Source organism: Lytechinus pictus, chromosome 18 (genome assembly GCF_037042905.1).
Source record: "Lytechinus pictus isolate F3 Inbred chromosome 18, Lp3.0, whole genome shotgun sequence".
In the NCBI taxonomy this organism is placed as follows: Eukaryota; Metazoa; Echinodermata; class Echinoidea; order Temnopleuroida; family Toxopneustidae; genus Lytechinus; species Lytechinus pictus.
Window position 1 is genome coordinate 18726508 of NC_087262.1, and position 21749 is coordinate 18748256.

The 21749-nt window shown below is 34.0% G+C and overlaps 1 protein-coding gene across 1 annotated transcript; it reads right to left on the reverse strand.

Annotated features, from left to right (window-relative positions):
* Window positions 1-3652: 3652 nt before the first annotated feature.
* LOC129282214 (annexin A7-like) lies at window positions 3653-19320 on the reverse strand. The gene is made up of 6 exons (XM_054918139.2): window positions 19168-19320; window positions 13555-13756; window positions 12604-12827; window positions 11703-11789; window positions 6452-6469; window positions 3653-3847 (listed from the first exon to the last, which is right to left on the reverse strand). Exons 2-6 carry the CDS (start codon window positions 13688-13690, stop codon window positions 3653-3655), a joined length of 660 nt encoding a protein of 219 aa, XP_054774114.2. The 5' UTR covers window positions 13691-13756; window positions 19168-19320.
* Between the last annotated feature and the right edge of the window lie 2429 nt (window positions 19321-21749).

A 21749-nucleotide genomic window follows, 5' to 3' on the forward strand; every position in this document is an offset into this window, starting at 1 on the left:
CTTTTTATTCAAATCAACTTTTTGTTGGGGTGGGCTTGTCCTACCATGTGGATGCACAAGTCTTCTGTCAATCTAGACAAATAACTGACAGTGCATGAATGGAGAGTAATGTAGAAATTTAACGCTAATTTTTTACATGAAAAAGAGTAATTGTGTTTTTAACCACAAATTTCTGTTTCTGAATGACATTGAGTTCAAATGTGGCCATTGCTGGTCTGTCCTTTTTCTGACTACCACAATCAATGATTTGTCAAAACCACAGTGTTTGTCAGAATAAATCCATATATTTTGAACTATTTACAAAGAATTATACATATATCATCAATTCAAAAGTCCTATTCATAAACATGACATACATGTACATGTAGCATGTTTCTACATGAAAGGGAAAGTCCATCCTGATTTATAAAGTTGGTTTGAAAGAATATATTATAAAAAAATATACATATATTAACAAGAATCGTAGGTGAAAAACTACAAAAGAATATTCAGAGAACTATTTGTAATATTATAGCATCACAAGCAGCCAACATGTCATTTCATAAAATTACCATTTTAAACAAATATCAAAGTGATGCTTTAAAGGTCAAGTCCACCCCAGAAAAATGTTGACTTGAATAAATAGAGAAAAATCAAACTAGCTAAATGCTGAAAATTTCATCAAAATCGGATGTAAAATAAGAAAGTTACGGCATTTTAAGTTTTTGCTTATTTTTCACAAAACAGTGATATGCACAACTCAAATGAGACACTTGATGATGTCCCTCACTCACTATTTCTTTTGTTTTTTATTGTTTCAATTATACAATAATTCATTTTTTATAGATTTGACAATAAGGACCAACTTGACTGAATCATATAGTAGTAAACAATGCTCATTCCATATGTTCAGGGAGTAATTAATCATTGTTTCACTTGACAATGAGGAGAAAAATAGAATATTCCTTATTTCATACAATAATACAAAAGAAATAGTGAGTGAATGACATCAGTCTCCTCATTTGCATACCCACCAGGATGTGCATATAAATAATTTGTGAAATATTAAAGGAGAAGGAAACCTTTGAAACAAGATAGCTTGTGTGAAAACAAAAAAATCAAAGAAACAGATCAACGAAAGTTTGAGAAAAATCGGACAAATAATGAGAAAGTTGTGAGCATTTGAATATTGCAATCACTATAAATGCTATGGAGATCCTCATATTGGCAATGCAACAAAGATGTGTGATGTCACTTCTGAACAACTCTCCCCATTACTTTAGTATATATTTCACTTGAACTGCCTCTTTTATCACATCTATCAGTAGATCATGTGTTTTTTCTATAGGAGGGCATGTAATATAGATTTTTAAAGAATACATCATGGATTAAGAGTTTGTATCACCATAAGAAAAAGCTGAAAGAGACATTTGGGGGGTATTTTATAGTCTATCGAAGGGAAAGTTGTTCACATGTGACATCACACATCCTTGTTGCATTGCCATTGGGAGGATCTCCATGGCATTAGTGATTGCAATACTCAAATGCTTACAACTTTCTCATTCTTTGTCCTATTTTTCTCAAACTTTCTTTGTTCTTATTCTTTGATTTTTCTGTTTTTACACAAGCCTATTTGTTCCAAAGGTTTCATTCCCCTTTAAGGAAAACTGTAAAATGTCATAATTTTCTTATTTTACGTCCGATTTTGATGAAATTTTATGCTTGTTGGATTTTTCTATTTTTATTCAAATTAACCTTTGGTTGGGGTGGACTTGTCCCACATTGTTTCAAACAATCTTCTGAGAAAAAGAGGTATTAACCATAAAAATCCCTCACACAGTACACATAGATACATCCATATTTAGCTACTCATATTTTACAGGATATTGATTCAGTATTGCCTCATTATTAATATTTTTCATTTATCAAGTTAAACATGCTGTCAGGGTAGACATCCCCTTTGAAAAAAGTTCTGCTACAAGTATTGTAATATAGGAGGAGAACGCAGCAAGAAAAGTGACAATGAAAAAAAAAAGGAAAAATAAGAAGAACTGTAAAAAAGACTATGTTTAATCTTGTAGAATATAATGTGCACATCCTTTTAATTATGTTATAATTAAAAGGATACACATACCATATGGGCACTAGTATTCAACCCGGCATAATTCAAAGATTTGGACAAATTCCCCCAAATATTTAGAAATAGGGAATTTATCTTAATTTCATAACTTTGTTATTTCCAGGGTAATCTGTTGTCTGTATTTTCTATATCAATCTGTCGACTGTATGCGCGGAGGATCGAATTATGCGGCGATGACCTTTTGCACTGAATTGCACTAGTATTCAACCTACTGATGATAGCAAATCTCAAAATGGTTTAGATCGCTCAACTAGATCTAGATTTATGTAAGTATCTGGCTTTGATTAATTCCCTGATTGGTCTCATCTCAAATGGTCTAGTCCATAGTCGGATGGGACAAGGGCAGATTGAGAGACAGGGCCATCTTTTATCGCTAGGTTGAATACTAGTGCCAAAAACCATCGCCGTATAATTCGATCGCCCGCGCACACAGTCGACGGGTTGACGAAAAAAATAACGGAAAAAGAATAACCAGCATTTGCTCTTGGAAATAAGACGGGTCTGAAATTCAGGTAAATTCTATATTTCTATATATTTGAGGAAACTCTCCAAACGGGTTGAATACTAGTGCCCTTACGGTACAAATACACTGTACAGATTACTATTGTTCGTTTTCTTATTCCTGAATCGTTTTTTTCCACGAAGCACATTTTTTTTTGTCCTACCATATATTATTTCACCCGAGATAATACTCTGCTATGTAACCTGCATGAGGTTCCTGCCACATGTCCCTTAATTTCATAAATGCAATCATAAACAAAAGAGGACAAAAGGTTTTGCAGCACCAGTGTTACATTAAGCATTTAACTTCATATCCAAATCAAGTAAAAAAAACAACAAGCAAACGTTTTGTAAACATTAATATGCTGTGAAGAAAAGTAATTACACTACAACAAGTAATTCCTTGAGATTTTTTTTCTGAATTTCAATGTATTTACTGTGTGAATATAAATTCTTTTGTAATTTTTTTTACGGAGCAACACTGTACTTGTATAGAGTACAGTGGAGTACCACCCTTTGAAATGCACTCATGGATGACTGAGAGCTATTTCGCACCAAACGAACTCCACTATTTTTCTTTGCCCGCTTTGCTCTCATTGGCATGACTGAATTGCATTCAGCAATGGACTTCATTCACAATTTTAGTAGGCAATATATGTGAATCAAAGATGTGCATAAGAAGATACAGTTTATCACAATCTATTTAAATTCAAATTGGCAACTTCTTCCCTTTTTCTTACTGGTTTACTACTGTAATTAAAAACTTATAAAATGAAAATAATTTTTTATAGATGAATGCAGGATGAACTTCACAAGGAAGCTAAGAGAAATATGGCAAAGCACATTATGAAAAATCAATTTTAAGTCATGCAAAAATGTAAATCTCACTCATTATAACATACTGAAAGTGTGAGCCGAACTGCAAATATACTGTACATGTACAGAAACAAGGGGTAAGATCTAGAAAACCATATTTCCATCTTGGACATAAATGAATATAAATCTTTATTTTGTGAGTCAAACTAGAGAAATTCATTGCAAACTTTTTGGTATACTCACAGCTACCGGTTTCTGCTGGGGCGGAGCTTGTGCGGGCCGGGCCTGTGGGGCTTGTGCGGGGATGGCCGCTGCTGCTGCATAGGCTGCCTGAGGAGTAGGCATGCCCGGTCCACCAGGGACGGCTTGGGCAGAGGGTGGTCTGAAGGCTGTGGCTGCCATAGCAGCACCCTGTTGATATAAACAAAAAAATATGTACTCACATACATGTATAAAAAAGCACTAGGGCTATTAGGACTAGTTTGAATTATAAAGGAGAATTAGATTAATATATTTTATGGAAGGTAATTCAAATAAAAAACTATTGCAAATAATATTGAATTAGGAAAGAAAGGTTGTGGATACATCTGCTGAAAGAAATGATATTAATTGTGGATAAAGTGTGGTTACTCACAAATTGCATATATTATCAACCTACAATTGTCTATATAAGGAATGATTCAAACAATGAGTGGTAATTACAATCCATACCACTGGCCATCATTTCAAGATGCAGTATCTGTTATAAAATGAGTTAACATACTTCTCTCTGTGAATAAAATCGAAAATATGTTGAACAACTTTTCTTGAATTCTGATTGATTTCCTCACATTCAAATTTCCTAGAACAAAATAAATGTAATTGCACAATACTATTATTAGAATAACACTGTTTACACATATTTTCTTGAATCAAAGTACACTGTACATACATTTCTTTCACATTGTAAATTGGCAAATGATATCCTATGTACATACATGTAGTTCTATTTATAGCTCTGATTGTGAAACTTGAAACTGAAAATTGTGCCTTGCAGTATGAGGAGAAATACAATCCAGTGAGCTGTTTCAAATAATAAATTTGACTTTAAAAAAAAATTAAACATTAATTTGTAATTCCCAGTTTTATGGTACAACACATCACCTTTGATCAAATTATGTTGAAAAAGTTACATGTAATAAATTATCTTAAAATTTAATGCATGATCATGCCAGCCAATCACACTCTAAATTTCAGGGATAAGGAATAAATTTATTCTGATCAGCTGTGTTTAATGACTACCAGACTATTAACCAATTTTAATTCAATTCTTAAAGATGTGTTTAATTCTTAAATAAATTGCAATCTACATGTAGAAATACATCTTGAGGAATCAAAGCACTAAAGTAGAGCATGATTTATTAAAACCCTGTAATTTTGAGTTTAATACTGTTCATCCAGTCATCCACTCAATATGCAAACATGCATAAATATGCCCAGGAAACCTTTACAAATGTTGTTTTCAATACCAGTTTAATCCCCTTTATGAGCCAAACATATCACACATGCCAAATTTTTTAAATGAAAAATTGTACTGTCATTGACACAATAGCCAATTAGTCAATTTTTTTATAGAGCGCTTTTCCCAGAATGGCTCAAAGCGCGTAACAGCATATCATTACCCCGAATGAAAATTACACAATGAAAAAAAATCTTATTTTAGGGGCAATGACACACTAAAAGCATTCTGTGCATACCTTAAAATATCTTTTTTATTTATTTTGCCATTTCGAATGAAAAAAAATCTTATTAAATCCGATAAAATATTAAGGCCCTGTCTCCTGTCACATTGTTCCATGCAAACCTTTTGGGTAACTATCATTGTTACCAGCAGGTCCCCCGCATTGATAATATCACACACGCAGTTGCGTTAAGAAGCACACACAAGTCTGATTTGCATGAATAAAAGTTTTGAGCATGCTCAAAACTTTGTTGCATGGCTTGCAAGGAACAATGCGACAGGCCCTACTGATTAGTGGGTATGACAATCAACATTATATTAAAGTGGAATTTTGAGAACTAAAGTCTAAAGTACATGTATGTATCCTAGTATCATCTATATAACAATGTTAAAATACATGTAATTCCATATACAGCTGGTTTATTGCAATTTTACAAATAATTAATGAATATTTACATATCACTGACAAATATCTTATTCTTAACTTTGATTTTCATTTAATTATGCTTGGTTTTATTTTTATGTTGTATCAATAAACTCTATCATTCCATTCTAACAATTACTTTGTTTTATACTATGTATATTAATATTTGCGTCACTGTACAGCACATAGAGAGAGCCTATTATGCGCTTTAAATAAATCAATCTTTATTATTATTGTTTAGGAAAGAAAATTATGGTCTGTAAATGCTTTAGGGGTGATTCAAGCACACTAAAAACAAACAAAGACTAACAAAAACAAACAACTATGGGGGTGAACATCAGGCAATCAAGCATCAGCCAACCAATGTATAAAAATAAATGCAACTTGAGTCCACTACAAGTCCATGATCCCCACCATGGCAAAGAGATTTTGGTCAGAAGATGTACAGGAGGGACTCAACATATGCAACATAGATAGTTAGATAGAGAAAGATAGATAGATAGATGACAGGCAGATAAATTGATAGATAAATTAGATGGATGGATGAATCATGGATGGATAGACAGACAGACAGATTATGATATATAGATAGATAGACATTAGATAGATAGATAAATTGATGGATAGTAAGTGGTGGGAGGAGCAACAGAAAAATACAGGTTGCACTAATTAATAGGAATATGAGAGAAAAAGTATCAAAGTAAAATCTTGAACAATGTACTCAAGAACCAACAATTATTAGACACAACTGCAACTTATCAGATTCAATAAATCAAATTCTGTTAGGACATTCCATGGCATACAGAGGGGGTGGTTAGAAGACGTGCAGGGAGGGACTCGGCATACAGAGGAAAGTAAAATTGTTACAAACCGTTGGATAAGGAGCACCCTGGATTGATACATGGGGGAAAGAAAGATGAATAATATCATGAATATTGAAACAAGTTGGAATAAAATAAACCTTATAGGAATTTAGAAACTGAAATCAAACTGCAACATTCAGCAAAAGAAGGTTCATGTATGATGTAGAGATTTGTGAAAGTTAAGTTTGAAAACACATTAAAATGAAACAAAATGTAAAGAAAGTTTAGAATTTTAGAAATTTATATGCAGTTCAATATTATGAGATATATGCAGATGATTGCAACAATAGAAATCAAATTACTTCGTCAAAGCCTGCATTGTTGGTAAATCTAAGATAATTCACTTTGAAAGTTTGAATTCATTATCACATTATCAGGTAGAATGAAAGATACATGTTGTGCGAAAGATAAAATTTCAAATCTAGTATTCATGATTAAAATTTAAAACCAAAATTCAGATTCAGATTATTGAACCTTTTTAATAATACTGTAGTTTCACTTCAAAATTCAATTAATTCATTCACCACAAACATGAAAAACATAATTATATACATGTAAGCCTTCACGAAAGTCAATGCGTCTTATTAATTTTATACAAAAATATCTTAGTTGTACAAACCACATAGAGAACATGAGCTGTTAAAGTCAGGGGTGTGAGTGGTCACAAATAAAAAGATCTGAAAAAAAGCTGAAACTTGTAGAAAAAGTCTGAAATAGAAAGAGCTCCCATACTTTTTGTACAGAGGAAAGCCAAAAATAAGCTGAAATCAAGCTGAAAATCAAAACGAAAAAAATCTGAAATCAGATAAAAATCTGAACTCTCACACCCCTGTAAAGTCTGGTATAACCTAGTTTTAAGACTCAGTATACATGTAAAGAAATAAACTAATAATAATATGGACATTCGTAATGCACTAGTATCCATCCATCATGAGAAGATGCATTTCAAACAAAACTGAATTTAAAGGAGAATGAAACCTTTGGAACAAGATAGCTTGTGTGAAAACAGAAAAATCAAAGAAACAGATCAACGAAAGTTTGAGAGAAATCGGACAAATAATGAGAAAGTTATGAGCATTTGAATATTGCGATCACTAATGCTATGGAGATCCTCAAATTGACAATGCGACAAGATGTGTGATGTCACTTGTGAACAACTCTCCCCATTACTTTAGTATATATTTCACTTAAATTGCCTCTTTTATCACATCTATCAGTAGATCATGTGTTCTTTCTAGAGGAGGGTATGTAATACAGATTTTTAAAGAATACATCATGGATAAAGAGTTTGTATCACAATAAGAGCAAAAAGAGACTTTTTGAGGGTATTTTATAGTCCATCAAAGGGAAAGTTGTTCACATGTGACATCACACATCCTTGTTGCATTGCCAATGGGAGGATCTCCATACCATTAGTGATAGCAATATTCAAATGCTCATAACTTTCTCATTATTTGTCCGATTTTTCTCAAACTTTCTTTGTTCTCATTCTTCGATTTTTCTGTTTCGACACACGCCTACTTGTTCCAAAGGTTTCATTCCCCTTTAAATAAACAAGAGTACACATAGCTCATGACCTACATGTACAAGGACTGCCCCCCCCCCCCCCGCTACAATCAGAAGTATGTTACTCTATCTCTGAAAACCAAACAACAATACCCCCCCCCCCCAAGAAAAAAAATAAAAATAAAATGTAAAGAATTAAAAAAATATTTAAAAATATGTAAATAATAATAAAAATACTGTTTCTGCTTATTATGTTAAGTGGCTATCATACAAGTACTGTGTTATTCCAATATCTAAAAGCAATAACAACATATTTTTTTAGGCTCTTCCTTAAAAAATTATCATCATCTGCATGGTTAAAAGGTGCAGTTAACATTTTTTTTACTAAATAATGTCTGTCTTCTTATTCTATTGTGTAGCCTACTTATGAAAAGAAAATCCATGTTTTGAAATGATCCTCTTATCAATTTCTATTAATATACTACCAAGTACAAGGAAATATTGTTATGCTCGACAGACCATATCATGTTACAAACAAGAAATACTTAAAGGACAAGTTCACCTCAACAAAAAGTTGATTTGAATAAAAAGAGAAAAATCAAACTAGCATAACAATTAACATTGAAAATTTCATCAAAATTGAATGGAAAATATTAAAGTTATGACATTTAATTTTACAAAACAGTTATATGCACATACTGATGACATCACCCACTCACTATTTCTTTTGTATTTTATTATATAAAATGTGAAATATTTCAATTTTCTTCTTATTGTCATAAGAACTAAGGTTTTCTTTCTCCCTGAACATATGGAATTACCATTGTTTGAACATTTTGTGGTTCAACCAAGAGGGACCTTATTGTCAAATCTGTGAAAACTGAAATATTGTATAATTCAAACAATAAAAAACAAAATAAATAGTGAGTGACATCATCAACTCTCTCATTTGCATATCACTGAGTTGTGCATATAACTGTTTTGTGAAAAATAAGCGAAACTTTGAAATGTTTTAAAAGTTTCTTAGTTTACATCCAATTTTGGTGAAATTTTCAGCATTATTCTTGCGTGATTAATCTCTAATCATTCAAATCAACCTTTTTCTGGGCTGGACTTGCCCTTTAAATTGCTTTTGCTATCGTGCTCATTTCTGATAAATTTCATTGTTCTGGCATCTCCCCCAAATACCATGCATTTCTCAGAAGACATTCTGGTCCATGCAGCAAAACTAAAATGTTTCATTTTCAATAGAGAGGAAGAAGAGGGGATGGAAGAGGAAGAGAAGGTTATTGGTGTAGACTCGCAGGGGGGGGGGGGGGGCTCAGGCTCTGAAGAGACAAACAGCAAACAAGATAGGAAAAGAGATAATAGATACACACCATTGGATAAGGAAAATCCTATATTGCGAAGGAAAAAGAATTCATAAAATAAGATAGAGAGAAGCAATATTGATGAGTATAGAGTGATATGTACATGCACATACTGTTTAAGGACAGAATATGAATATATTATTATGGACACAAATATATCAGACTAATATATATATATCGTACATCCATGCAGTAAGTCCTTTTTTGTACAAGGATAAACAAGGATTAAGCAAACTGTGTGATAAGACATGTCATTTTCAAATGTGCCTACATGTACATCTGGTACTTTGTCTTCAATTTTTTCATTGCAAGGCCAGATCAACCTTAAACCAGCTCGACAAACTTCCGCATCCCACTTTTTCTCCTCATTACAAGGAAGCAAGGATACTGGTAAGCTGTTCACACTTGCCTCAGTCATACGTGCCTCATTGCAATACCACCATTGATAATATGTGGAAACTGCTATTATGTGAAAGGGGCATAAGTAAACTTGACCAGGGACATTGGATACAGACGATTGGATGAGAAGGTATCGAGCTCACTGCTAGGCATATGGTACTGTCATTAAGAAAGGCACATGCCAGATTTTCCTTCATGACATGATGATTAGCATGTGAGTTGCAGTTTATACTTCAGTATGGGCAAGGAGTTGGTAACTCTTTGGTATGGGTGAAATTCAAATTCTGTGCTACTCAAAACCGTGATAATACTCAGACATACATGTACTGTAGTACAGTGTGTAATGTGCTGGCAAAGACTTCTTCAAAATTTGAAAAAAAATAAAAATGCTATTAAAATATAATTTTCATATAATCTAATCGACAGTGATACCTGATTCATGTCTGATTAACTTTTATAATGATAGATGACACATGGATTTGCAATTTCAAAATAAAATTTATTCCACTTACTCAATATTTAATAGAGTATGTATGCAAAGTATACAAATAATCTTCTTTTTTTAGTGTGTGGGGGGGGGGGACTTTTCAACACTTATCATTCTTTTTTGGGGGGCAGACTGAGGCTAGTGATGCAGTCAGAATAGAAATAACATTCTCATATTCTGCTTTATCACTTCTTACAAACAACATCAGAGCCAATGTCTTTTTGTGCTTTACCCATATGTGTACCCCAGTTATCCATTTATATAGACTAGTATTCCAATACTAGTAATAGGCATTTAATCAACCACCACTACACATGCGAATGGAGACAGGGTGAAGCGTTAGGTAGTATATCAACAAATTTTCATAATGACTGATGCTCTTTATCCTGAATTTGACAATAAATCCAAACTATGCACATGGGCATGGAGAAGCTAATTTCCTCTTATTGCCAGTCCAAAATGACATGTTAAAATGCTTGATCAATATTGTGATATTTACACAGCATACTTATAATCTAGCAGATTTGGACATTGTACTACTGTAGGTTTATTACCACAGCAATTAGTGATCAATGTACCGATGGATATCCAAGTGTAACCATTAAAACTACATGTATTACATTGTTAAAAAAATGAAATTATAACAAATTACCATCCATTTTTTCATATATTTCACCTTTATTAAGAAAATCTAATTAATCTTAATTCCACAACAATTTTTTTAATTATTATTTGATAAGGAAAATAACACAAATCCATGTATAAATTTACTATGATTTTCTGGTATTATTCTATTTTGATGTGGAAAACAATGACAGGATACAAAATGAAATTCTCAGCAGCTTCTTGTCAGTATGGAACCAGTTGACCCTGCCCCTGCCCTCATTGTTTACAATAAAGTGATGTCCCATACTGCAGCATTATTTATGACTTGACACTGAGTATTAAGCAACAATCAATATGCCATTAGTAATGTACATTGTTTGATTACAAATACATTAGCTTAAGTGCATACTGAGACACATAGAATATACTAATTGACTGTGACACAAACACAACCATGTGTGTGTTCAATACAAGTCTAAGTTAGTATATTGTCCTTCATTATTAAAGAAATTTGTTTTCCACTGATAACATAAAAATATACTGCATAAAAAACATACAAACCAGTGAATGAGACAATATGAACATATACATGTATGTATTATACAGGTAATGAATTACAGCATTGTACATATAGAAGACAAAGGGAGCAAAATAAAATGGGTAAAATTATCATGGTTAAATTATAAAACTTCAAAAACTAAATTTGTGTTATTATCATCATTGTTATTATAATTATCATCATCCTTACCATTATTATTTGTTTTAATTGGTTGAGAGAGGGTTAGAAAAATACATCAAAATATACATGCAAATGTATTCAAAATACATCTCTAAAATGTTAAGAGGTACAATAATAGATAGATGATAAGATTAAGCATGTATTAAACTTACTGCAAATCCCATGCTTGGTTGAGCAGCATATGGTAAACCTCCTCCTGGCATAGAACCATAGTCTGCACTAGGCATTGGCATTCCAGGCTAGAAATGAAAAGTAAAAGGTAAGTTGCATTAAGGTTGCTTGAAATAATTACTTCCTTGCATATCAAACTAGATCACACTTGGGGTCACATTTAAAAAAGTGAGCTACATGTACATGTATTTAAACAGAATAATGATGGTAGGTGGTACCAGTAATTACAAGACATATCCTGAGAAATAAGAAATAACAACAATCTTTAAAAAATCAGAATTATAATTACTTAAGAGACATAAATTGGAACTGAATGATGCCAATGTCACTATGGGAGAAGATTTCTCTTAAATTTGCTAAACAACATTGGAACTGCCCCCCCCCCCTAAAAAAAAATCAAGATTATTTGAACTTTTAGTAGACTTGGGACCCTGAAAGAGCATTTCTTGAATTTAAAGCGAAGTGTCATTATCAATATTATCAAGAGTGTCAAGAGTGAAACTTCCATTCATTTCAAAATATCAAATTTCCATATAAAGTAAGGTTATACTACCATCAGGCTATTTCATACCAATGTAATTGTGAACAAAAGCTGGTTAACAGAGGAATCTTGGGGCAAATCAAAGATTGAAAGCAACTTACATTTAAAATTTTCAAAATTTAAAATGAATTTAATAAGTGGTGATGAGACAAAGGAATATCAACACATTTCATATAAATGCATATTATGATGGAATGTAATTTTCGTAAAATTACAGTTCGGGAAATCAAAACTTAAAGGAACGCCAACAAGTTTTGAACCATTACGTGAATACTTTCTTGAGAAACTCTAACATTAAACTTCTATCAAATTTCATGAGTGACCGAGGATGATTTATCTACCTGTGGATGTGGCTGAGCCGGGTAGCCAGGCTGTTGAGGGGGGTAACCGGGTTGTGCTGCTGGGGGATAAGAGGGTTGCTGAGGGGGGTAACCACCCCCTGGAGCCGGTGGGTAGCCTCCAGTGGGTGCAGGGGCGGGTGGGTAGCCCCCTGCTCCGGCAGCGGGTGGGTAGCCTCCTCCTGCAGCGGGTGGGTAGCCTCCTCCTGCTGCTGGTGGATAACCACCTATGGTGGAAAAGCAAAATTAGAAGAACATAGACAATTCAAAAGCGAAAGAAATAAACATTTTTAGTCAAACTTTATATTATTTTTTAGAAGCCCTGCCTAATTGATTGCAAATCTGTTTTGAAGTAAAACTAGAATATTAATCATTCTTGACATTCAGTCCCTACAGAAAATAGAAAACTGATTCTGTGCAATTTGAAAAAAGAAAATGTATTAGAATTTCTAGATTTTATCCTTTGAAGCAAGTATCACTTTGGGCAATTCCATGATAAAGTTGATAGGCCCAAACATACATGTAGCTGTGGAATAGCCTTCCCCAATTTATCAGGAGAGCAGAGACCCAATCAACTTTTGAGTCTTACCTGGAGACCTTTCTGTTCCCAACTCCAACATTATCGCAAGAATAACTCAATTGTAGCATTACTTGGACAGTATTTGAACTGAATGATAATTTTAAGCGCTGTTTGAAGACATTGAAATTTGTGAGATATTTCCTATTTTTGAGCAAGCGCCATGAGCGCCCAGCTGAGATGGAAACCGGTGCTATACAAAAACCCATCACCATCATCATCACTATTCTTCTTCTTTCTCAAATCCAGGATAATTTAGTGGGCAAAATCAAATATTTGTATGCTGGATAAAGTTTATTCATTTTTCTTATCAAAATATAAAACTTCCTTTATTAATAGATACAGTAACTTCAAAGTTCTTTGGTATTCAATCTCACCTGCTGCAGGAGGGTAGCCACCCTGTGGAGGATATCCCCCAGGAGCTGGGGCTGGAGGGTAGCCCCCTGCCTGGGGTGGATAACCGCCCCCTTGCTGGGGATAGGGTGCTTGTCCGGTTGGATAAGGGTAGCTCATCTTCTGTGTGTAGTACACTAACAATCAGTCGGCAAATTTAAGATGCTTCTTATATGCTTGATACACCTGTATCATAGAAAATTGAGAAACTGTCATACACAACCTCATATCAAAAATTGATATAATTTCTCTTATGTTATGGCTAGACACTTTTGATTGCTGAGGTGGTAATTTTAGTTTGTATCTTAAATGAGGGGGAAAACACATAGTTTAGATAAATTGCCACTTGGTCCATGCCCACTTTCTCTACTTTCCCTTGGGTCTCATCCAACATGGATTAATCTGAGTTCAAGTATGTCTACAAGCCATTTTGTCTAAATTTCAATAAAGGCTTTAAGAAAACACCCATTTCATCTAGTATCCACTTTCTATAAAAATAACTGTCTCTAAACCAACGTTTAAAACATTTACAACAAATTTAAAACTAAAAAGTGGGAGTTGTAGCATCTCAGCATGGAGATGATCTGAGCATGGTCTCTTAACAACAGACAGTGAAAATGAGACCAAGAGATGGTTGGACCGAAGGGAACTTAGACCACATTAAAAGACCAAAAGCAATTATGGTTTTAGATGATCTGAGAATTACTTTACTTGGAAACCCAGTGGATACAACCTTCCAGGATGTATTACAGAGCAAACACACCATATTCACCACAAATCAACAGCTTCCTGCATTGAAGCTAGTCTAGCCAAAGGTATTGAGATCTGATTGCCCACCTGTCATGTCTTCATATTACACCTGACTCGTTCTATTTGGATCGCTATCAGGTTTTACAAGATTCAGAATATTGACAGGTACAAAGTCAAACTGTTTCCATAAAATTCAGAAAATTCAACATTTGATACTAAGTAAAGGCATTCTTTTTACTAAATAGTGGTACCCATGAAATGACTGTATGCATAACATTACTGGTGATGGTATTCCCGACTATTTACGCACATGTATTCTGATAATCATTTTATCACTATTATACAAATATAAAACTGATGCTTTATTTTGCATCTGGAGCAAGTTTCATAAAGAGTTAAAACCACTATGGTAAATTTTTTTCATTAAATGGCAATTACCAAGGTAACAGTGCTCAGCAGCCAATCAAAATCAAGGTTTCCCATGATGGCAAAGCTACCATAGTTATCTCTTTATGAAAATGGTTCCAGGATGTTTAATGCTACACCTCTTACATGATTGTAGGTGTGAGTTGTCTTTTGAAAACCCTTTCCAAAATATCAAATCATTGAAAATCTACATAGATTTTCAGGCACACAAACTAAAAATTATTTTGTATGCATGCTGTACCTGTAAGTGAGCATATGAAGGAAAATTTTGAAGAACAAAAAAAAAAAAAAAAATCTCCCAACATAGTAATGAGAAAAGAGCCCTGGAAATAGGTATCCCCTGAAAAAAATAAAGAAAGTAGACCATCCCGCCCTTAAATTATTTTTAAATCATCACATAAAGAAATCCCCCAAATATTTTTTTCTTGCTTCACATCTGTTAAATTCATTCATTCTGCATGGGATGGATCAAAGGGAGGAGGGAAATGGCAGATCCAGGGGCAGGGGTACCCTGCCACAAAAATACCTACATGTAGATCTTTTTTTTTTTTTGGCAGTAGCATTGACATTGTTCGGGGAAAGATTAAAAATCTTGATATACATCCAGGGAAAAAATAAAAAGGTAAAATCAGGCCACCATACTTCTCACACGACATAGAAGTTGGTTGGTTGCTTGACTTCAGATTGAATGACGAGCAACCATTATTATAACCCACAAATATGACGAAACGAGAATGAGTGATCCTTCGTCCGTGCCCATGGTATTTGACATTTTTGTGCGATAGTCTTTAGCCCAGCCATGCCAGCAAGATGAAGTAGACTGTCACCTGTGACCTATTTTTAAGATTGGTGATAATTAAAGGTCAAGTCCACCCCAGAAAAATGTTGATTTGAATAGATAGAGAAAAATCAAACAAACATAATGCCAAAAATTTCATCAGAATCGGATGTAAATTAAAAAAGTTATGGCATTTTGAAGTTTCCCTTATTTTTCACAAAACAGTGATTAGGCACAACTTAGTGACATGCAAATGGGTCAGTTGATGATGTCCATCAATCACTATTTCTTTTGTTTTTTATTGATTGAATTATACAATGTTTCATTTTTTACATATTTGACAATAAGGACCAACTTGACTGAATCATATAGTATTAAACAATGCTAATTCCACATGGTCAGGGAGGAATTAATTGTTATTTCCCTTGACGATGGGGAGAAAATTAGAATATTTCATATAATAAAATACAAAAGAAAAAGTGAGTGGATGACGTCATCGGTCTCCTCATTTGCATATTGACCAGAATGTGCACATAACTGTTTCGTGAAATTAAGCGAAACTTTAAAGTTTTATAACTTTCTTATTTTACATCCGATTTTGATGAATTTTTAGTGTTACGCTTGTTGGATTTTTCTCTTTTTATTCAAATAAACTTTTTGTTGGGGTGGACTTGTCCTTTAATTTAATTGATACAACACAATTAAGGGTGATTCCATACGTGTCGTACGGGAAATTTAGAGAACATTTGACAGTTTTTTGACAAGAAAAACAAAAAATATTCCAGTAACTAAAGGTGATCATCAAGTACTACCAGAGTGTTAGAAAAACCAAGACTTAACATGACTTGAATTTACATCCCGTATAATACAGATTTAAAATAGTAATGTGTCGTACGGACGCAGAAAAGTTGCCTTTTTTCGAAACCTCAAGTTTGTACTCTAAAGTCTGTGAGTTGGACAGATAATTTTCATAGAAACTGAACTCAAATTGATATTCAATTACCCAAGAACAAACACATCTATGGAAGAAAGCAAAATAAACATTCATGAATAAATAAAGCAAATTACAATATTCGAGAACATTGTGGCGTACGGGACACTCAAAATGTGTCGTACGGGACATCTCTAAATTGAAGCCAAACTTTCTTACTTTATGTCTCTTTGACTTCTTCAATCACTTTATTTGGCTGATGATAATGATAGTCCTATCAATCTAAAGACATTCATTATGTTAGAAACAGCAATTTGCTGAATATTTCTGTCAATATATCATAAACAAAATAATGTGTCGTACGGGACACTTGTGTGTCGTACAGGACACTTCTGTGTCGTACGGGACATTTGTGTGTCGTACGGGACACTTGTGTGTTGTACAGGCACTTGCGTGTTGTAATGGGCAGTCTGAATAAAACAATTAACTTTTATCAATCAGAAGGGGAGCATTGCCCCTAAATTCTTCCTTTTTAATGAAAAGTCTTTTAATAAGTAGTCATTCAGGACAATATAATTAAGTAAGCTCAATATATACAATCGGGAGCAATATGTTATCATTTTTTTTTCATGATGGGAAATGTACAAGGGTTCGCAGCATTTTCACGAGCTGAAAAACTTGAGGTTTTGTGTGAAGTTACATGTATATTTTAGTGAATTAATTGATGATTTCCAATACACTATTTAATCAATGAATGAATGAAACTGTTTGTGTAAATTATGGGGCTAAAATGTTATCATTTTTCATATAAAATGTATATATACATTATATATGTCACAACTGTCACTTGTAATTCCACAAAATATTTTTTTCTAAAGAAATGCGGTTTTACTTTTTCAAACCTTTCTGCATTTCATGAAACCATATGGTTTGTCTTATTTTCCAAATTTTTTTTTAACAACATGTTTTGTCTTATTTTCCAGATTTTTTTTACAACTTGAAAAAAGTAAGGAGTTTCAATACTGTATATAAAAAAAATTGTGATCATCAAGGGAAGTCCAAATAAGTTGATTGATATGTAATTTTTTTTTAACATCTTATAATAATCCCATATTAGCATGCAAGAGGAAGTCATCTTCCAGGCTAGGGTGAATCAGTTATAAAGGTTTTCTTTTCATGCTCAGTGACAAAGAAATTAACCTGCTCTGACCAGTGAAAATCACCAGTTTAGCTGAAGGGATTCACAAAAGAATACACTTTCATGAAATCAATTAAAATGGTTAGAATCACCTATTTCATGTTCTATGGAGATAAAAAAGTATTTTTTCAGTTCACTTTATGTCAAATCAATTACTTGAATTAAAATAGGCCTACTATTTATAGTTTCTGAATCAAAATCCTGTAATTAAATGCAATATATATTGTGTGTCGTACGGGACAACTTTTAATTGGACAATTATTGAAAAATGAGGGGCAGTGATTAGAACCTTATGGGATAAATCGATCACCTATAGGTCAAAGAAAGAGAAACTGATATTGTGAAATTGCATCATCAAAAATAAAATTGTAGGATAAACTTTTGCATTTTTATGTGTCGTACGGGACATTGCCAAATATAGGTTCGGAAAAATCAGGGCTGCCCCTATTATGGATCATGAAAATGTGGTAGATATTATTTGGAACCATCAATGATACATTATTCCATTGACCTGCAGTATTTTCAATCTTCTCGTGCTTTGCCAATAATTGTTTCAGGCAGTGTTTGTACTTGACTATTTAATTAGCAAAATTATTGAAAATTGAAAATTCAGTTGTTCCCCCCAAAAAAACTATATCTGATTTCACTTTTGGTTAAAACTCATAATTTTCATAAAATTTAGGTATCATAGTAAAAATCTGAAATATAACATTACTTATGACTTATTGAACAGTAGAGGCGCATGGCCAATATGAGAGACTCTCTCCAATAGGGGAGACAATCTCCCACATTGGAGACTTGCTTTGCAAAAGGACAAAAGAAACAACACCAACAAAAGCATGATTTTTTTCCACCCAAAATTTTGTCTCACTGAGGTCAGAAGCCCATTTGTTTTGTGTGTGATTGACAACAAAAATCCTTATCAAAACAAAAGTAGACGGTGAATTTTTAAAGTAGACGGTGAAAAGGGGTAATTTTTCATGAGGAATCTCCTTATCAGTATCACATTTTTATTTACCGCCAAGGTAATCCTTTTGCAGCAAATGTAAACAAAGGAAATTGGTCTCCAAAACTGGAGACTGTCTCTGAAATTGGATACCCAAATTCTTTACAAAAGTCTCTGATATTGGAGATAATCTCCCACATTGGAGACAGTCTCCAATATTGGCCGTGCGCCTCTACTGTTGAATTGAAAGCATGTTGAAATTTATGATATTTTTGAAGTTCTAGTGTGGAATCGCCCTTCAGAATAATTTGTATATGAATTGGTTAAGTATATTACAGGTGCAAAACTACACTTAACATCAGATACTTATCTAAGACTAAAGAGTAGGACTAACGTCAAATGTAACGTTGTCATTGTCATTGGTTTTGCTACGCGCTTGCGGCAGTAAAACTGTGTGAATTTTAACTAACACAAATACAGGTATGTGGGACAACATTAGAGGATTTGCAGCATGTATATGGGTGGAGCACAGTCTTATAAAACGATAAAATGAATTATAAATACATACCAAGTCTAACAAGATATAGATGCTGTAAGATCCTTGAGAGAGAAGTAACAGTGACTTAAAAAACTACTCTTTAATTCCAAAATATGATCGCAAAATCGAAGAAGCATACGCTTTCGTCGCTTGTCGAATTGCTGAAATGATGATTCAGTGCGTTACGCGCGTGCGCTAAATAACTAATGGAAGATTTTTTTAGTTTGTTATCAATATGACTCATCTGGAAATAAAAAAGAAGGGAGTTTGACGTCATACAACTCAATTACTCCTTTACTACTACCAAAACGTTGAAATAATTTGACGTCATACATGACTTTTGTTGTACGTGTTTTCTGCCTTTGAATCTAACATATTGACATTCTTTTGTTTGTTTTTTCTTTTGGGAGATATATTTGGCATGGAGCTAGGTAATGGAAATTAAGACCCGGTGGAAAGAATGGAAAAAAATTAAATTAGATGAAATGAGCTACCTATCAAAGCGAAATTGGATCATCGAAACATAATATGATTGATAACATTACAGTTTTATATTTATCATTGATGATTGGGGGATAAATTCTATGAAATGTTGCCTTTACAAATAATATTTTTACTTTTTGCGAGAGTGATCGGAGTGATCACGAATTTCCTTGTTGACCATAGTAGATTGCGAGACAAATGAATACCCTCTAGCGATTATTTCAGTCCGCAATAATGAACCTATTTAGTATTAGTAATATTTTTACTGTTTTTAGTCCACAGATTTTTCCCGGGGGGGGGGGCAGTCAAATATATTGCTGTACACACGCGTGATAGCGACCAAGGAATTTTCGAAAAAACCCTAAACGAATTTTTCTATGTGTGAAAAATAACCCCCGAAACAAGTTTTTTCGCAGGCTATATTTACACATTTTGGCCCCTAAACAAGTTGTCGCCAAAATATGACCTCGGGAAAAAAGCTTGGGGAACTTATCCTAAACACGTTTGGCTAGATTTAAAAAAAAAAAGCTTTGGGGGAAAAAACATTAATACGTTTGACCCCGCGAATGACCATTGACCAGTCTTTCAAAACCACCCTTTTTCTTGAAAATCGGTGTTTTTGATACACTTAGCGAGTCCACGCGCGGACCGCGTCCAAAACTGAAAAAACACCCTTATTTAAACGCGTTTTATTTTTTGGTCACGCGTGTGTACAGCAATATATTTGACTCCCCCCCCCCCCCCCCGGAGATTTGAAGGCCAATATCAGGCTGCATATTTTTTCACAGCCGCTGTCTTTGTCAGAAAAATACAAAGGCAGACCGAGATACAAGGAAAATGTGATATGCGATGTTGGCGATGGTTCGTACAAACATCCTAATTCTTGCTGATCGTCATGGGCCTATAGGGGCGTCGCGATATACTGAGACAGTCTGATGTACATGTAGTAAACGCGACGTAAAGCCAGATTCAGAAGGGTGCACTAGACTTGCCCCCCCCCCCCCAAAAAAAAAAAAAAAAAAAACCTTCTTTTTCCAATTGATGCTATGGCGATGGCTAATTGATCTTTATTTCCCTTCATGTATTTCCTTAGTGGCAGAAATATTTTTTATAAATACACGTTTGCCCCCTCCCCCATCCCCAGTCCTTGATCATCCCTTGGTTGACTGAAAGACCTACTCATCACTGCAGGGGCTGAGGAACAGTTTTGCAAGGGGGGGGGGTCTGACCATGCAAAATATCACAATTAGATGGTCATTTTCACGTTAATTTTTGTACACGATTTTGGAAGAAAAGTGTATGTGCGTGGGGGGGGGGGGCTGAAGCCATGGCCCCAGCCACTGACGTATTTATCATTAAATTAGCTCCCAAACGCAACTGTTATCAATTAATTGTTCTGCTTCCATGAGTGTTCCCATTCGCCTGTCCTATAATTATATAGACCTGCTTTCTAATCAATTTCACTCAGATTATGATAATTCTTCTGATATTTTATTTTAAACATAATTTTAGGCATAGTATCTGACATATTAGGCCTATATTCGTTGCCTGGCATGAGCACGCCTCAAGCTTTTGTTTTTATTTCTTTAACTTTATCTTTATTTCATCTTATATAAACATATATCTTTGGGGGGGGGTATACCATTGAAGAGATAGGCACACTCATTTTTATCTGATACAGGGGTAGAGATTTATGCGGCCTATCCTTTTTCATGCACTTCTTTCTTCTCTCTTCCTTTCTAATTAATGTTTTTGTTCCTCTTCTCCCCCTTTTGTTATTACTTGGAATATCATATTATAAGGGCAGTCGATACACGGATTCAGACACCCCCCCCCCCCCCCCCCTGCAGCCGCGTTGGCGACGGCCATGCTGAAAGTGAAGAAGAAAGAAATCGCCGCAAGTTGGCGCTATATTTGAAATACTCGTTCACCCTAACAAAAAGTTTATTATAAAAATAGCAGAAAAGATAAAAATACTGGTGAAAGTTTGAGAAAAATCTATCATACCTGTAGATTGAAAAATTGTTAGAATTTAATCGTTTTTGCTATGTAGTAATTCAAACGATTTGATGTGACTATTTATATTGCAAGGAGCGCCGTTTTTGTTTTCTTACAACAGGAGTCTCTCT

Excerpts from the sequence above, each read along its gene's own strand:
- LOC129282214 (XM_054918139.2), bottom strand. The coding sequence starts at position 13,690 with ATGAGCTACCCTTATCCAACCGGACAAGCACCCTATCCCCAGCAAGGG. Across the intron at positions 12,828-13,554 it reads TGGCTACCCTCCTGCAGCAG|GTGGTTATCCACCAGCAGCA; the intron begins GTGAGATTGAAT and ends TTTCCACCATAG. Across the intron at positions 11,790-12,603 it reads CGGCTCAGCCACATCCACAG|CCTGGAATGCCAATGCCTAG; the intron begins GTAGATAAATCA and ends TTTCATTTCTAG.